Source organism: Leopardus geoffroyi, chromosome C3 (genome assembly GCF_018350155.1).
Source record: "Leopardus geoffroyi isolate Oge1 chromosome C3, O.geoffroyi_Oge1_pat1.0, whole genome shotgun sequence".
In the NCBI taxonomy this organism is placed as follows: domain Eukaryota; kingdom Metazoa; phylum Chordata; class Mammalia; order Carnivora; family Felidae; genus Leopardus; species Leopardus geoffroyi.
Window position 1 is genome coordinate 73387602 of NC_059338.1, and position 19290 is coordinate 73406891.

Consider the following 19290-nt stretch of genomic DNA (forward strand, 5'->3'; position numbering starts at 1 on the left):
AGACCTCTGGTTGACTGGCTGCAGTTATCGAAGTTGCCTTGAGCACGTGGATGGCCGTCTGGGAAGGCAGCTTCAGTTACTTGGAGGCGCTCCTGGAGGTGCTCCTAGAAATGGTGGAGTGTGTGTGACGTGTTTGTCTGTCGTGTGACTGGCTGGTGCCCTCTTGGAAGCCCCTCTTCTTTAGTTAGGCTACTTCTGGGCCATTTTCCTCATCATGGTTTCTCCAAACTCCCTTTTTGTCCATTTCAGTTCCTTGTGTTGCTCTAGCTTTAATTGGATCTTACTTAGCTCAGCACAGTGCCTTTGTTATAATATTTAAATACCTAGCTCTCCACCAGCAGAGGAAGTTGGTAACACAACAGTTGCAAGAAACTGTGAAGTTGAAGAAATACACTTGTTACGGCTGGTTTTCTAGTTGGCTTAGGCCTGAGAGAAGAAGTCCCTTGGAACACGTTGGTCCCTCTTGGATTCCAAAGTGGACTTTTTTGGGGGGTGATCCATCAGTTATTTCACTTTTCCTAAATTATTTGGCCAGGATCCCTATCGTAGAGTTCCACCTTGGCATCCAGTAAATAGTCGAGAGGAACTAGAACATCTAAGACTATGAGTCAGTGAACTTTTTGCTGGCGAGTTGAGCCTTCAGAGCGCGCACTGGTTTGGTTGGTACGTGTGCCATAGCTACCTGTGACGAATGGATCCCGCACTCTAGATTGGGAACTCCCAGCCAGTGTAGAAATCCTCATACGTACATACTGGTGACCCTTCCCAGCAAAATTTCACACTGGACTGTTAATAGAATGCAAGTAACTGGAGAGTTCATTTTGATCTGGTATGCAAGGGATGGTCCTCTGACTTCACAGAGAGTCATTAATTCTGTGGTTCTGTTTTGAGGGGATACAAATACATTGCACGTGATGACTGGTTTTTAACAATTATTCTGTACTTAAGTTGGTCTGGGTGGGGAATACAAACGCCCTGAGAGAAATAAAGAGATCACGTACTGGTGTCTGTGGCTCTGTGAGGAAGGATGGTTGGCCCAGACTGTTGATCTCTAGGCTCATAGTTTTTCCTGTTCCTCATATTCCCTGAGCTCTCTTGGGGCTCAAGGAGCTATCAGTATCATTGGCTAGTTATGGGGCCCAGAGCCTAGTTAGGTGTCTTGGGGTTAATAATATTCTGGTACTGCGGATAAAAGGAAATGTGATTCTCAGTTTTGGGGTGAAATGCAGCACCATTTGGGTTCATAGCTTTAGTTCAAAGGTTCTTGCTAGAAAGTTTTAGAGATAGGGGTGTCTGGGGGGCTCAGTCGGTTAAGTGTCCACTTCTTGATTTCAGCTCAGGTCATGATCTCAGTGTTCGAGGCTGACAGCTCAGAGCCTGCCTGGGATTCTCTCTCTGTCCCTCCCCCCAGCTTGTTCGTTTTTTTTCTTCCTCTCTCTCCTTCCCTACCCTCATCTTCTTTCTCTCTCTCTTTCCTCAAAATAAGTAAATAAACATTTAAAACAGAAAAGAAAGTTTTAGGGAGAGAGAATAAAATAGGCAGTTGGACAGATTGTTGGCTAATGTGCCTGTTCGGGAAAAACAGGGAACGGGAAAGTTAGGAGGGCAGAGAGGACTGGAGCGGCTGTTGAACAGTTGAGTAGACTGAACCAACAAGAGAAAGATGTCTCCTGTCGTTCGCTTTTGTTGGGGCCAGTTGGGTTATCTGATTTAAGTCCTTCTGGATTCATTAAGTCGAGCTGGGCAGCCGTCTTCATGAGACGGGAAATACTAGAAGCCGTAGTATGGCCTCCGGGATGCTCCGTTTACCCTCACGGGTGTTAGTGTAGGCTTCACACATAATCGGTGTGGTTGAAGACACTGTCTCAAATAAGTCATTATTTCCTGTCCCATTTTTAATTAGAGGTGTCTTCAGAGAAAACCCCTTTGTTTTCACAGCATGCCGAAATCGTAAACAACCTTGAAGGCCTATCTCCCCTTGCTGTCGATTTTTAACTTTTAAGCCTTAAATGGGAGGGCAGGTACCCATAGGGGCCGTCAGCACGGCCACCTGAGCACACGGAGGTGGCTTCTACAGCAGAGCGGTCAGCTTAGGAAATCCAGCACAGAGTGTACCTTGATCACTTTTAACATTGTAAGTTGACAAAGCACTTGTAAAGCAGAGTTTTGTTTTTTCCAAGTCCCCATATGAGAAGGGTTTAGCAGTGTTAGGCATGCCCAGTGTAGGACGTGACTGTAATATCAGGGAAGGAAAGGATCAGTTTTCCATCTGGATCACAGGACAGATCTCTTTAACGTTTGCTTTAGGAGTTGAGCTACTTAGATATATGGAAAAGATTATTTCCAATTATTTCTAGGTTTTCCTCCTTTTATGAGATAAGGGAAGAGATCATGGTTGTTGTCCAGTGGCTCCAGTGGCCGTTTGACTGCCACGGCTAGCTGGTGTGTATCAGGTCCTTTGAACTTACTTTTCTTTCTAGCATTCATAACCTTTCCTTGTTTAGCAATTTTAGTATACCTTTATCTTTCTGAGTTTAAATATGAGCAAGGAGGTTATGATGCACTTAACACGTTTAACTTTCAGTTTAAAACCTATTCATCTTACCAGCACTTGTTAAGTGGGTTTTATGAATAACAGATATGTTTATTTACTTATTAAATGTTTATTGATTTGAGAGAGGGAGAAAGAACAAGCAAGCAGGAAAGAGACAGAGACAGAGACAGAGAGAGAGAGAGAGAGAGAGAAAGAGAGAGAAAGAGAGAGAAGCTTAAGCAGGCTCCATGCTGGCAGCACAGAACCTGGGAGGCTCAATTCCATGAACCCTGAGATCGTGACCTGAGCCGAAATCAAGAGTCAGATGCTCAACCAACGGGACCATGCAGGTGCCCCAGTAACAGATATGTTTAAATAGGTAAAATGTAAGTAAGACTGTATGTAACTCAGCACAAATGGTATTCTTTGTATTTTGCCATTCCTCATTTCCTTAGGATTTTTTTTTAAGTCTCCAAAAATCATTCACCAATTACTTTCCAGGTCTCAATATTAATGATCTTAGAGATTAATTTAAAGTTTATATGAAAAATGAATGTTGAGTATTATCAGAAATATAGTAAAATTTTTACAGTGATACCTCAAATAAAGTAAATGATGTATTTAGTTTGCCATATTATCTGAAATTCAGAAAACAATCTTTAAGTTTATTTATTTTGAGAGAGAGAGAGAAAGCGAGTTTGAGTGGGGGAGGGGTTGAGAGAGAGAGAGAGAGAGAGAGAGAGAGAGAATCCCAAGCAGGCTCCACACTGTGAGTGAGAAGCCTGATGTAGGGTGTGAACTCACGAATCGTGAGATCATGACCTGAGCTGAAATCAAGAGTTGGACACTTAACCGACCCAGCCACCCAAGAGCCCCCCAAAACAATTTTTTAAATAAAGACATTAGTTGAATTATTATACAGGCAGCCCATGCTTGGCATGGTTCTAGAATGCACAAATATCCATTTCTGTGGCTTAGTTAAATGATACTAATCCTCAATAGAATGGTTCAAATTCAGTTTAACACATATATCAACTGTGAGTAAATGTGTAAAGTACAAACTCAGTCTACAGATCACTACGTACATAAGAGATGTGAAGTGTGATCAGTGGCCAGTCACGCTACCTCTGTCACAGTCTGTTCGTGACTGGCCACTGTGCATCTGTTGCTCAGTTTATACACAGCGAAGTGTGTGGTTGCGTTGCCTTCTTCTTTGCCAGTGATAAACCCCTGTGACATTTTATAAAAATGGATCATCAAAGGGAGGAATTGACCAACAAAGATGAAATGAAGAGTTGAAACAAGAAGTGGTAACACTGGAAGTGATGTTGTGCTTACATGTGAAGGTGAAGGGCGCCTGGGTGGCTCAGTCGGTTGGGTGTCCGACTTTGGCTCAGGTCACGATCTCATGGTTTGTGAGTTCGAGCCCCGCGTCGGGATCCGTGCTGACAGCTCAGAGCCTGGAGCCTATTTCCGATTCCGTGTCTCCCTCTCTCTCTCCACCCCTCCCCTACTCGCACTCTGTCTCTGTCTCTCAAAACTGAATAAACGTTAACAATTTTTTTTTAAAAAGAAAGAAGATGTGAAATTGGTGACTGTGTAGTAAGAATGGGAGAGGCCTTGGTTTGCATGAAGCCGCCATAGGGACCCGTAGATACAGTTTCATTAACTTGGCCAGTGGATCAGGGAGTTATTTCAACTTTTAAAGCCTGTGTGGGGAGTTTGGATAGGCTGTAATGTGACAAGTGGAGATCGTGCCGATGCAGGAACCCGGCAGCTGGCGGGAAGTGAAGAGTAGCGGGCGTGCAGGTGCAGTGGGGCAGATACGCCGTGCAGACTACTTTGCAGGGTCCCAGCTGAAACAGAATTACAGAAAAAAAATAGACTGTAGGAACGTTGACTTTGCTGTTGATTCAGACTGTCTAGTTAATGTGGTCAAATGGGCTTGGTAAATAGAGGGGGACTTGCTGACATAAATGAAGAAAACAGTTGTGACAAAAAAGAGCATGGCCCTGAGGGCTTCACCCTAGAGGGGTTTTCAGAGATACACTGAGCGTACCAGGGACGAGATGTTAGATGTTGGCCCAAAACTTAGAAAGGAGTGTGACAGTTTGCCGAGGCAACGGAAAGACTCTTGCTCTGTATCTTCTGTTCTAGAACGAGGGAGGTGAAGAAGAGGCAGGTGTGGTTCAGACCACGTTTGTCAGGTCATCTTACGGTTCTGTGCCCCTGTGCACAGCGAGAAACCACCTGTACTGACTGTAGTTTGAATCCATGTTCTATCAGTTACCTGTTGCTGATCATAAGTCATCCCAACACTTAATGTCCTAAAATGACAAGAATTACTTACTTTGTTCCGATCTGCAGTCTGGGCAGGGCTCGACACGGACAGCTTGTCTCTTTCCCCCAGGTGGTCGCGAGGCTGGCCCAGCTGGGAGTTCACTGTCAGGGGGTCCACTGTCAGGGTGGCGCTGCCTCGCGGCCGGGAAGTTGATGTTGGCTGTCAGCCCGACGCTCAGCTCAGGCTTTGGTTCACGGAGCTCCGTTCTTGGGCCCCTTGCGCTTCTGGATAGCATGGCGGTCCCATTTCATGAACGAGCATCCCAAGAGAACCAAGGGGACCTAGTTTGCCTCTTAATACCTAGCATAGGATGTTTCTTAGCCTAGTCAGAGGCTCCCCCAGATTTGAGGGGAAGGAAGGAACAGAGACTCCACCTGTTGAAGAGAGATCCAGAGTCACCTTGGAAGAACAGGGTTGGGCATGGGAGGTATCGGTACAGCTACCCTTGGAAGATAGAAGCTGCCACTTACTGATACATATACTTAAGCAATGTTAGCTTCTCTGTTAAGTAAAATCAGTGTAGGAAATTTAGGGGGTTCAGGTTAGGTTTTTTATGAGCAAAGAAACCCAGATCTTGTGTGAAAGAACAAAATTTGGGAGAAGAAAGTTTTTATACCAGTCTAGTTTGTTTAAGGGTTTACTTTAACTAGGATCACCACCAACTTCTTAAAAATTCTCCAGACTTGTTTATGTCTTAACTTTTTTTTAATTTAGTTGTATCGATTTGCATTCTTTGCAGCTTCTCTCAAGTTCTGGCAAGCTTCTCAAGTTTTATTGAAGGGCCAGCATATTTCAGGTGTAATCAGTTTGCTGTCTTGGTGGGGTCTCACCATGCAAGTTCCTGGGTGAATTCCCGAGTGAGTACCATCTCAGGAACTCTGGACATGTTTGTTCTTTCTCTTTTGCATGTGCTGTTTTACGGGACGTTTGTATCAGACCGTGGGGGTGGAGGTGGTGCTCAGAGCGAACTCCAGCGTTTCCCAATACCTTGTTTCCTGACACCCTGACTTGGGATTGTCCTTATTCCTCCAAGAGAAGAAAAAGGTGGGCCCCAGGACTTCTTGCGGTGTCTCCTGTGTTAAAGAGAGCGCTGAGGCTCTGCTGGTCAGCAGCGAGGTCAACACTCCCTTTACAGGAGGCCCTGGACCCCCGTGTGGTGTGCCAAGTCAGAGCCCTCTGATGCCTCAGTGGGGGCGCAGCAAAGCGTGCATGGCAGGCTGGCGTCGGTGCTGGAATTTCACCATTTATGACAAAATTGGGGTAGAACTTGGTGTAAGCATCTGGCTAGAAACTTTCATAGTGATTTGGCAGTAATTTTATGTTAAAAAATTTTTTTAACGTTTATTTATTATTGAAAGAGACAGAGCATGAGCAGGGGAGGGGCAGCGGGAAAGGGAGACACAGAATCTGAGGCAGGCTCCAGGCTCCGAGCTGTCAGCACAGAGCCCGACCTGGGGCTCGAACCCACAAACCACGAGATCATGACCGAGCCGAAGTCGGACGCTCAACTGACTGAGCCACCCAGGCGCCCCAGTAATTTTATGTTAAGTGACTCTGATGATAGAAATTTTGTGCTTTTGCCTTTTATTTTTAAATTTCATTTTCCTAGAAGTTCCTTCTCATTGCATCTTACGTAAGTATTGATCTGTGACAGGCTGGAAATCGGAACTGGTCCTTTGCCACAGGTGGTCCGAGACCCTTTCACGTGGGTCTGTGCCATGGGCAGCTCGTCTCAGTTTGTACAGTTTTTTCATTTCTTCTTCTTTGACAGGTGTTTGGAAAAGATCATTTGTAGCGTGCACAGGGAGCAGCAGATGCCTGTGACCGATTAGCCTTGAAAAGTTCTAGAAGATAGAACTGGCCACAGTTCACAGAGGGCTGTGGTTGCCGAACCCCGCAGGGTGTGCGTCTCTGTGCTGACTTGGTGAAGGGCTTTTTTCATTTAGAGACGCAGAGACCGGCAGCGCTGGCTGTACAGCTTTAGACGCGGGTCAAAAACAAATACGGGAGCACAGACGACACAGGGAACTGTCAGTTGTGGGAAACAGAATAGTCAGTGTCGCCAAAAGCCTCTCTTGGGACTTCTCATTCCACGGTGGAGACCATCCCTCACGCTGACTAAACCAAAGTCTTGTGACTTTTTGTGGTTTTGTGACCGCCAGAGAGGTGGCCTTGATGCCAAGATCTCAGAATCCTCAAGACCCACAAAAAGACAAACATGAATGCCACCAGTAGGGGAGGTGGGTGGTGGTTAACACAATCTGATACAGAACTGTCTAGAAGAGTCATGGAAGGCTTGGTGGTGGAAATATTGCCAATTTGAGACTTCATAGCACAAATAGGATTTTTGACAAACAGATGAAAGAACTAAACTGTAAAACAAAATCACATTCTGTCGTGAAGTGCTTTGCTCAGGTCATAGAGCAATGGTTTCTCTTTTTAAAAATGTTCTGGCCGACTCCTTAAGGACTTATGAAGGATTTTGCTATTGATTTGGGGCCATAGGAGTATATTGTGTAGTGTTTTTGGTGTGGCTTCTTCTCCCTTGACACACTGAGTATTAGGAGTAGTGATTTTCATTGCTAGAATGTCAGCTTTTCTGAGCACTCTGGAGATGTAGTGTTTCCTCCCAGGAATCAGTTGGTACTGTGTTTAGTCATCCTTACTGTCTAGTTTGGGGAGCAAAAGAGATTGCTCTAGCAATCCGAAGTGTAGTTGATTTTGTTGGATCGTCCAGCAACCTTGCTATATTCATTCATTAATTCCAGTAGTTTCTCTGTATGTTCTTACAGATTTTTTTCATACATAATCATGCAGTCTGTGAATAATGATACTTTTATTCCTTGCTTCTCACCCGGTGTTTAACTTCCCTTTTCGCCCATGGAACCTGGCTAATAGGACTTCCAGAATGATGTCAGTCAGAAGCGGTGTGGTGGGCGTCCGTGGCCTTACTCTATTTGTGGAGGCCCGGCAGGGGGCTCTTTCCCGCCAGTATTTCATTTTTTAGTGCAGATACTCTCCATCAGATCAAGGAAGTTTCTTTCTTTTCTTACTTTGCTAAGAGTTTTTATCATGAGTGGTTAGTAAACTTTCCAGATGTTTTTTTCTGCATATGTTAAGACAACTATGGTTCTTCTCATTTCTGAAATATGATGAATTAATTGATTGCCTTTTTAAAAAATTAAGACCGTTTTTTAAGAGCAGTTTTAGGTTTACGACAGAATCGAGGGGAAGGTACAGAGAGTTCCCGTGTGCCCCCTGCCCTGGTACATGCATAGCTTCCCACGTTACCAGCATCCCCCCCCCCCGACCCCCAGAGTGGCACATGTGTTACAGTGGACAAGCCTACACGGACACATCAGGATCACCCAGAGTCCATAGTTTACCTTAGGGTTTCCTCTTGGTGGAGTAATGATGTGAGTTTGGACAGGTGTGTCATGACAGGTATCGGTCACTATACAGTCATACTCTTCTCCCTGCCCTGAAAATTGTCTGTATTCTGCCTGTTCATCCCTGTCCCCCCCCCCCCCCCCCCCGGTTCTGCATCCACTGGCCATTTTACTGTCTCTGTGGTTGGCATGTAGTTGGAATCGTACAGTATGATCGGCTTCTGTCACTGGTAATATGCATTTAAGGTCCCTCCGAGTCTTTTCATGGTTTGGTAGCTCACTTCTCTTTAGCCCCGAATAACACTCCATTGTCTGGCTGGACCACAGATTGTCCGCTTCCAGCTTTTGCTGTTGTTAACAATGAATATTAAGCCACCTTTGTATCCCTTTAATGAATCCCATATGTTTAAATATGGAATGCTTAAATTTGCTAATATTTTGTTAAGATTTTTGCACCTGTGTTTATAAGTGAGACTGAGTTGTGCCCTTTCCCTTATTGTCCTTGTCTGGTTTTCTATCACTGTTTTGCTGGTCTCATAAAATAGCTTGGGATATGTTCCCTATTTGTTCAGTGGAAGAAATTATGTAAGATTAATATTCTTCTTCCTTAACTTGTTGGAAGAATTCAAATATTCCTTTGTGGGAAGAAGAATTTTAATCACAGGTTGACCATTTTTAATGGAATAGGTCTATTTAGACTTTGTATTTCTGTTTTGGGTTTTGTACCTCAGCACTTTCTACGGCTTGAGCTGCACTTTGCAAAGAGCTGTGCGTGCGTCTCAACTCTCGTATTCCATGGCATGAAGTCGTTCACGGTACTCTCTTCCTAATATCTCGTACTGTGTTATTACCTCTTACTCTCGACCTCCTCCTTCTGTTGTGCTTCATCATCAGTATTGTTAGTTTTCTCCTTCTCTCCTTCCCTTGATCAGGCTTGTTGGATGCTGTCAGTTGCATTATTTATTTATTTATTTATTTATTTATTTATTTTCAAAACAACCTTGATTTTGTTTGACTTCTAAATTGTATTGTGAGATATGGATTTAGATACTTAATTTCCAGTCTTCATTTCTGACATATGCATTTAAAATTATAGGTTTTAGGGGTGCCTGAGTGGCTCAATTGGTAGAGCATGTGACTCTTGATCTCAGGGTTGTGAGTTCAAGCCCCATGTCGGGTTGAGAGATTACTTAAAAATAAAACTCTTAAAAAGAAAAAGAAAAAGCATAGATTTTAATCTAAGCACAGCTCTGTCTACACGTAGTGTTGATCTTTCTTTTAATTGTAGCCTCGAATTCGAAATACTTTGAGTTCCTCTTTGGCTAATGGGTTACTTGAAATACATTGCTTCATTTCCAGTCAATTGGGGATTTTATAGTTATTTTGTCGTTGTCGAGCTTAATGCTAGCCACGGAATATACTCTGAATAATTTAGTCCTTTGGTATTTCTTGAACCTTACTCTTTCACCTGGCTTGGGGTCAGTTTTAGCGAATGCCTCATGTGCGTATTTAGTGGGTACTCCCCGTGCAGAGGTGAACTGTGCTGGGGCGTAGTGCTTTCTGCTGGTTAGACTGACGTTACTGGTCACGCTGGTCATGTCCTCTGTACCGGGCCGAGGTTGGGAGGGGATAACCGGGTAGACTCCTGGCCCCTGCTGCCGACCTTCAGCTTCGCTCAGCTGCTCCCAGCTCCCTCTGGGCTTAGTTTTGGGACTGGTGACTGTCTTAGGGGACAACTAGCAAAGTGTGTGACTCAGTTCTCCACTCTGTCCTGCTCACCAGAGTCCTGGGGGCCCCGTGCTCCTAACTGGGTCTCTCACTGTCAAAAGCCCCGCTGGTTTCTACCATCCGTGACTCTTTGTTGATCTTCACGCTCTTGAAGGCCCAGAATTGGCATATGCCCTTTGATAAGTCATCTCTTCATGTCTCCATCTGTGTCCCCTGCTGTCCTGGTTGCCTCACGGTGTCTCAGACTCCCAGCTATTGTTTGGGCTGGTTTTTAATGTGACTTATCTGAGTTTTCTCAGTGGGAGTGTTAGTCTTGGCCAGGCTATTCCCTCACATTCAAATGGAAGTCCTCCTGTCACACCAGCAGACATTTATTTGTTTACTTTCTGGTTTAGTTTTGTTCTCAGTTGTGACCTGTCTGACTCTCCTGCTGAGGGACTGGCTAACACGGGACAGCCTGGCTTTGACCGAGGGGTTTTCATCACCAGTGCCTAGTACATGTAGTGACTTCTTGTTGAATTTTTATCGTATGAAGAAAGAACTTGTATCTCACGTAAAAGGTTTCAAAAGTAGGCAGTAAAATTAACATATTTGGCTTTCTTATGAGATTTTCCCACAGATTTAAAGGCTGTGATTTTAAAAAGATGATACATTTACAAACGTGTTATCTGTAAACAGGGTAACTTAACCGTTATAGGTAGAAACTTAACCTGTTTATAGATAACACAGTGAATTTTTGACAGAGCTGAAGTAGGACCCCTGGCCTTTTAATCTGTTAATACAAATTTAACAGATATTTATTCTGCCACTGTGAATTAGGTAGTGCCCTGGGTGTGGGCGAATACAATGATTATTTTGGTAGACCAGGCCTCCGTTCTCCTGACGCTCACCTCAGGCATATAACACACCACAGGGGAAGAACGGAGAACGGTGTTGTTAACGTAAGGATCAGCATACCGCGTTTTCATTGATTTTAACCACATTTTAATAGGTCTCAAGAATTGTACGCTGATGATTCTTTTTCTCTTGCAGATTATGACAGATACATAGCACCAAGCAAAATAATGGCAGCTGCTTACCTTGACCCAAACTTGAATCACACCCCGAATTCGAGTACCAAGACCCATCTGGGTACCGGAGTGGAACGTTCCCCCGGGGCAATGGAGCGAGTGTTGAAGGTCTTTCATTATTTTGAGAACAGCAGTGAGCCAGCCACTTGGGCCAGTATTATCAGGCACGGAGATGCTACTGATGTCAGGGTAAGTGCGTCTTCCTAGAACACATCCTCCGTGTAAATGGCAGGTTAGATAGGCACAGACGTTAACGGCACATACCAAAAAAAAAGATAAAAATTTTTTTTCTCACATTACAGAGATGTTACCTTTTTCTTTATAATATTTATGCAGTTAATATGTGACCAGAGTTTTAATTGTAAAATTTCGTAGGAACATAATAACTGAACCATGTATTATTCATATAATGCCACTGACGTGGCATTTTTCTCTATTTTTTTTTTTTTCTTAACTCGTCAGGATATAAGAGAACAAAGCAATGAAAATAAACTCTAATACTTAGGAAATAAATTATTTCCTAGAAGGTGAATCTTGAAGGTATCTGCATGACTCAAAATAGGATAGACTCTTCGAAAACTGATAGGTTCTACAGACCGGACCCTTGTCACAGCTCTGGGATCGAAAGGGCCCCTGCTTGTACAGCTTATGTCCTACTGGGGAGACACCCACGGCCTCGGTTGCTGTCCCGTGCGGGGTGCACTTCCCAGGGCTCCTAGTGGCGAGGAAGCCTGTGTGTAGCTGAGCGTAGGAGGTAGCGTGGGCGTCAGTGAGCAGAGCACCGTGGGCGAGAACAGGGAGAGGCGCCTTCGGAGGCAAAGGGTGCCGACAGGGAGGACTGACAGGGTAGCACTGTGATTGCAGAACACTGAGTCCAGGACGTTGATTTTCAGGAAGTGCTCGCTTGGGCCAAGTGTTACAGAACCCTTCTCCTCCTTCCTTCCCCTCAACTTACTCCCTGTCTGTCGTTAAGGGGGACGGTGTCCAGGGCCAGGATGAACAGATAGATCTTTTTTTCTCCCCTATCTTTTCGTAATAATGAAGCCAATTAATTTTCTACACTTTAACTTATATGCATGAACTATTTTTAAGCAAGTTAAAGGAATTGGTAGAATTTAGATTTAAGGATATAGTACTACATTTGAATTCTATGTAATTTTCTGTTACCTCTGTAACATTGCAATACTGACTATTCAAATGGACTAATTATTCAGAGGAGAAGAATTCGTTCAGTATTTAAATATGTATTAACATCTATTCATGTGCGATAATTGAAATAAAATAGTCTCTTGTTACAAACTTCTTACGAAGCTTGATGGCTTTTTCTAGTTTCCCTATAGTTTTGTTTTACATTTAAGCTTGTAAACACAGTCACTTGGTAGGAAGTCTGGCAGCCAGTGTTCTACCTTAATAGCACTATTCATACTGGAGAGAAAGCATACAAATGTATGCTCGTGTAACTTTTATGAGAAGGCTCTTAGTAGGTGTTCTAGTCTTTGTGAATTTCAGTTATGGTGAATGAGGACATTTCTTAAAGCATTCCATCAGCCTTATTAGTAAACTTCACAGCATTTGTACAGGAGGGGAGCCTTTCAGAGATGTGAATTTGACCAGACATTTAGCAAATGTTCAAGATTGGTGATATCTGAAAATGCACCTTGGAAGGGCTCCATGACAGAGGTATTTTAGTATCAAATGTACTGCACACAAGAGGATTAAGATCAAGGAGAGAACCAGTGATCACTGGGCACATGTCAAGCCTTTAGCCAATGTTACAAATTTACCAGACATCAAAACGTTTATATTGTGAAGAAAAATTTAAACCAGATTCACATACCTGAGTTATGAGAACATATTTGTTGAACTTTTATGAAGATCAGTGCAGGCAAATCCATGTGGCTGAAAACCAGGTTGTTTTATTTCTTAGTAGGTGATAAATGTTTTGAGATTTAATAACTCTCATTAGTTGATGATTTTCAACTTGAGACGAAGAAATCTCAATTGGCATTGGTTCACTGCAGCTTTTCCTGTGATGGAAGGTGGCTATTATTCATAACCCACTTTTATTTAAGGCTGTAACGTTTGAAAATGCAGAGTTATTAGTTGACTGGTGGATTTGCACAAGTGAAGAACATAGTACTGCGGAACGTGCCTATGGCATCTTTCTCCCCGAGAAGCACCAGACGGAGGACCGTTATAAAGGGACCGGCATATATTGCTAGGCAGGAGTGCAGTGGAAGGAACGTGGCAGCATTTGAAGCCTGATGACCTACAACAGAAATGGGGTGGGAGGATGAGTTAGGAGTGGAAGTGTAGGCACTTGGCAGAAGCAGACAGACCATTTAATAATGGTAGCAAAGAGGAAGCCAGACCATCCATTTTCTGAAAAGACACAGCTCACTGTGGTCCGAAGTAACCGAATAATTAGCCTCAGACCCTCTGTTGCTGCACTGCCTGATAACACTAGATGTCTACAGCAATTGAACACTTGAATGTAGCTAGTCTGAGCTGATGTTCTGGAAGTAGAAACTGCAAGATTTCAAAGATTTAGTATGAAAAAAGAATGTGAAGTATCATCAGTAATCTGTTATGACTGCCTGTTGAAAGGATAATGTTCTTGACCCAGTAGGTTCAATAAAATACAAATAGTAAAATTGCAACAACCCATCTCTTTTACCTTTTTTTAAACATTGAAAAATAACTTGGGAGCTTGCATTGTATTTCTGCTAGATGGTTGTGCTCTGTAGGAAGTGATTATCAGACAGACTGCTTGATCAGAAGAACACCACCTTTGGAGGAGTTGAAAGGTTAATTTTTACCAGGAAAACCCTGGATTCTTATCATAAGTCATTATTTCTCATGCTGCAGTTAATACATTTTACTCCTTTTACATGTATGTGCTAATTACACTTTAATTAGTTTACATGTTTGGTTGTTGACAGGACCCGTAGGAGCCCATCAAGTTATAGGCAGAGTACAGAGCAGCAACAGTAGAGGCTCCTTTTTGGAGGCACTTGCAGGCCTCGGGGGCAGGCCTCGGGGCCTGGGACACAACCAGGCCGTCCCCAGCCCCTGTGGCAGCACCTGAGTGTGAGGAGGCCAGAGCCTCCTTGTGGGGAGTCTGTGAGACGGGCGTGTGGGCGCGCTCTGTCTGCATCATCAGCCTCAGGCACCACCAAAGTCAAGTGCCAGTCATAGCCCAGTCATGGTCACTGAACGGTGCTGGCAGGCTGATGCATCCCGTCCCTGCATAACCAGCAGCCCATGGGTGCGGACGTCGCTTACCTTGGCTGTAGTTGGGGCTCTGTGCCAAGAGCATGTTCCAGGCGACTCTGGAGCTCAGTGTGGGGTCAGCCCAGAAGAGTCAAAGTTAATCCATGCTGGCCTGTATTGAATAAGATTGGTCATCTAGAAACATTGTAGTGGTATGTCAGGATGATAAGGGTGTGTAGAAAATTCCATATCCTACCAGAGGAGTCCCGTACTTGGAGAAAAGAATGACACTTAACAGACTTTTCATCAGCAATGCTGGATGCAGGACGGCACTGGAACAGCATCTTCTGAGGGCGCAGGGAGGGGACTCGTACCTCGGAAGTTTTCCAGACGAAGCACCGATCATGAAGACATGGAATGAAGGGAGCGTTGATACCACAGGCTGTCTTTGAGGAGACAGGAGACATAACGGGGCATGAAGACCCGTGAACCCAGGAAAAAGTGCTGTAGGGACGTGGGCGGCGGCCTGCACGCCGCCCCCTTGCTCCTCCCCTGCGTTTTCATGGTCTCTTCAGGCCTTGACCAGGGTTTAACCAGCTCTGCCTTTCCCACCCCCATGCCCCGTTCTGACTGCTCTCCCTCTGACCTTAGGACCTGAGTGCCACCCGGCTGCGTGTGCCCCTGTCCTCCATCTTCGCACTTCTGACGCCAAGAGAACCATCCTTGAGTCCGTCTAGGGGCTCCCCTTCCTTCAGTGACTTGGGTCCCTTGGAATCATCTGTTATTCCTCCTTTGCTTACACCTGACGTCCAGAATGTTAGCTACTTCTGCCCACACGTTTTCCCAAATACACCCAGGATCCGCCCAGTTCCTATGGCGTCTACTGCACGTCTTCTTGGAGCCACCACTGTTCCCATGCGCGTCGCCACATGGCCTCCCGACACCCCGCCGTCCCCTGGGGCCCCCTCAGTCTGTTCATGAGCCAGCAGCCAGGTGATCCCATTGAAATGAAAGCCAGAGCACGTCAGTCCTGCACGGAACCTTCCCTGGGCTTCCTGTCTCATTTAGGGTGAACGTTCAGGTCCTTTAAAAGCCTCTAACTCTTCCCTCTCCCTGTTCTGCCCCATGGCCTTCTGTCCTCCGGCTCATTCCCTTTGACTTTCTGCTTCCCGGACTGTTTCTCTAACAGGCCTGTCTTCTAATCAGTAATTTGCTCAAAACCTCCAGCAGCTCCCCATTTCTCTCAGAGGAAGGCCAGATTCCTTCAGTGTAGGCCATACAAGGGCCTACGGGATCTGGCTCCTTGTTACCCGTTCTTACCTTACTTCCAGTGATTGTCCTCACTCTGTCTCCCAGCTCAAGAATGCTCCCTCTCCTCCACCTTTTCCATTGCCCGTCACCCTATTTTGTTGTTTTCTTCACATGCTTTCTCCTTACTGAGATTGTCTTGTTTCTTGATTTGTTTTGCTCTCTTATTCTCTGTTTTCTTCCCCTAGACTGTAAGCCCGGGGTCTTACTGCTCCGTGGTCTCATCACCTGTGTCTTCAGCAGGGCCTAGTGGGCGCACAGCATGTACTTGATGGATTCCTTTTTGAATGACTACATGAAATCCTAGGTGAAATGGAGTACTTCTGACAGAAATAGAGTTAGGAAAACTGGTGGCAGGAGTAGAAAGTAGTGGACTAATAACCATGAAAGAAACTGAGAGATTACACCCATCCAAAACCATACCTAGCCTTACTGATACTTCTAGCAGACCTTCATTCCTACCTTATTACTATTTTCTTTAAATCACAGGGCCTGCAACAATGCATTTTGTACCCAGACACCAAATCTAGGCAAGTACAGATTAAGTAGCGGCTGAGTTGTTGGACAATATTGTTGTTATGTGCAGAGGGTCTTAAAGTTTACTAAAGGGCTCAGTGCACTTTTCTAGCTACCTAGCACACTCTGAGGTCCCAGTACTCGTCCTGAGCCACTCAGTTACCTGAATCTGCAAGAGTAAACAAACGCAATAAACTCAGTCCTGTACTTTGCTAAATGTGGAATATCCTTGGTTGGAGTAGGACTAATTATTGTAACCACACTGGTAGTGGGAAGAATAACGGTAGAAAGAAATATTCTGATCAATTTTTTTTTAACGTTTATTTATTTTTGAGAGAGAGAAAGAGAGAGACAGAGCCTGAGTGGGGGAGGGGCAGAGAGAGAGGGAGACACAGAATCAGAAGCAGGCTCCAGGCTCCGAGCCATCAGCACAGAGCCCGATGCGGGGCTTGAACCCACGAACCGTGAGATCGTGACCTGAGCCACCCAGGCACCCCCATTCTGATCAATTTAAAATCAGCTTTCTGATCGGAGTGGAAAGCACAGGGACAGTTTGGGATTCTGTGAGTTGGCAGCAGTTACGAGCTCTGTGAGCCACTGCGCTGTGCTCAGAACGCCAGCGGCTGTGGGGAAGGCGCCCTGTAGGCCGTCTTCCCTGAGCTCAGCCACAGATGGTTGCCGGAAGGGCTCTGTGTGCAGTAGTCCTGTGGTCTCCAATGTTTATTGTCAAGTGTCGTCACTGATGCTTCATGTGTGTCTCAAATGTCAACTTTCTCTGATAGAGGATCAGGTGAATATGTATTTAAAACGTGAACATTTCTTTAATGGAATAGTATCATCTAGGAAGAAACTAGAAAGAAAAACCATAAGAAAGAAACAGTCAGAAGCAACGTGAAGAAGAGTATGAGACGGCAAGAGCACGAGAAAGAATTCTCTGTCACGGAACCTTAGAGATGGTGATTGTGGTGGGCAGAATAATAGCCCCAAAAGGTATCCATGTCCTAATCCCCAGAACCTGGGCATATGGGACCTTCCATGGCAGAATGGACTTGGAAGATGTGACCCACACTAAGGACCTTGAGATGGGGAGATTATGAGCTGCAGACCTTTTTTGCCTGTGGTCAGAGGGAGGGGCTGCAGTAAAAGGGTCGGACGCAACCCTGCTGGCTTTGAACATGCACAGAGGGGCCTCTAGCAGCTGGACAAGGCCAGCCTGGAGCTTCCAGAAAGCAGTGCATCCCTGCTGACACCTTGATTTTAGCCCAGGGATTCCCATTTCGGACTTAGGATTTTACAGAACTGAGAAGCTAGCATTTGTGCTATCTTAAGCTTGGAAGTTTGTGGATGTTGTTATGGCAGTAGTAGGGAACAGATGGACACAGGTGTGCTTTGTCTCGGGGGACTTTGGGGCCGACTTCTGGGTGAGCGCTGAACCGACAGGAGGAAGGTAGTGCTGTTGGAGAGCAGGATTCGGATCTCCGCACCTTGTTTGTGGTAACTGAATGACAGTGAGGCTCCTCCCGTGCAGGTGGGATCAGAGGACAGAGCACAGAGAACAGTTGGTTTGCTTGAGGTAAAGAGCATCTGAAAGAGAGACACAGAAAAATAACCGCATTGTAACAAACAAATCAGCAATGATGATTGCACTTGGTGACTCCTGGCAGGAAGTGAAGAGAAGTGCGCTGGTAAGAACAGTGTGTGTGGCTTTAGATCTCTCCTCTCGTGATAGAGGTCTTGCAAATGACAGTGGGGAGACAGCTAGACATGTAGCCAGTTCCCCGCACACTGGACAGGCCACTCTCATGCGTGTGTCCAGCACCTCCCTCCTAGACTACGGCTTTGGAGGCAAGGGTTCTGTCGTATCCATCATTGTAGTGCTGCTGCCATGCAGACTAGGTGCACACATGCTCACTGATCCAGGGAGGGAACGAACATTCATGAGCAAATGAACACGAAGGAAAGGTCTGCAGGACTTCTTTCGACCAGTGGAAAGGTCATTGCTTCTTTCCAGAACACTGTCCAAAAGATAGGTAGGTGACCAAGTTGAACCCGGCAAAATCGTAAAAAGAACTTTTAGAAACGAAACCACAGACTCACCTCACTAGTGTGTAATCAAGGACAACAGTGAAATGTCCCCCACCTTTTGTGGTCCATCACACTGATAAACATTCAAGATTGATTTCATCCAGCATCGGCATGAGGTGAAGGACAGTCTCTAATGTTATGTGCCAAGTATAATTGATATAGTTTCACTGGTTGACAGTTTGGCCATACTTACCAGATGTCACACGTTACGTAGCTTTTGACCCAGGGCATCTGTTTCTGGGTGTTGTTTCTGCACGTGTGTGATGCCAGCTTCAAGCACGTTCACAGCAGTATTGTTTGCATGTCCACTCCCCCTGACCCCCCAGAGCTGGGGAACCCACAAGAACTACCCACCAGTAGTAGAATGGCTCTGTCTGCTGAGTGCTGTATGTTTCTGATAAGATAGAAGCACAATACAGACACTGGCTTCTTTTATTTTCATCCTTAAGAAGAATTCTTTTCCTGTGAATATCTAATGTGAGAATTAATCAGGAACATTACGTATTTCCAAGTTCTGGGATAGGATACCGATGAGCAAACGGCCTTTTCAAAGTAGTGAAGTGTGGATAGGATTGTCATGGGACATCAAAGTCAGGATGAGAAATTTAAATTTAATTCAGCTGCCGTTAGAGGTATATTATAAATCCTTGTCCTGTTATCTCCCTTGAGACAGTCACTTTTCTAAATACACGTTTTCCAGAAATAATATATGCATACATTTCCGTATGGTAGCAGGGTAGGTTTTTCTGAGTGTGCGTTCCTTACTAAATGCTTAGTTCTAAAAGTTGTTTTTCAGTTATCCAGAACCAGATGTTTGGTTCTCAAAATTATCTAAGTTACAGAGTGTAGGTACTGAGCATCAAATGTGTAAGTCCTTTTATATTCCTAAACTTGGCTGACATTCAGACTGAGTCCGCGATGAGATTTACAGGAGTTCTAGAGAAATAGGATAGAACACAATATGGGAGCATAATAAAAAAGCAAAACATGAAATAGAGAGAAGTGTCTGTGTGTTTATTGCTTTTAATTTTCTTAGTGGAAAGTGAAGGCTACAACTTGTTTAGGGTGGAGGTCCTATGGGATGGGAGCTCTTCGTTACACAGAAGC

General features: G+C 44.8%; 1 protein-coding gene across 27 annotated transcripts in view; it reads left to right on the forward strand.

Moving 5' to 3' along the window:
- PTK2 (protein tyrosine kinase 2) overlaps positions 1 to 19290 on the forward strand; it is a 256802-nt gene that overhangs the window by 79043 nt on the left and 158469 nt on the right. For 25 of the 27 annotated variants that reach the window (XM_045453525.1, XM_045453544.1, XM_045453536.1 and 22 more), the window contains one exon: positions 11024 to 11250. In XM_045453525.1, the coding sequence (XP_045309481.1) occupies positions 11024 to 11250 (227 nt within the window). Of the gene's footprint in view, positions 1 to 7144; positions 7149 to 11023; positions 11251 to 19290 lie in introns of those variants that run through there. The other 2 variants (XM_045453537.1, XM_045453547.1) reach the window with 2 other exon arrangements.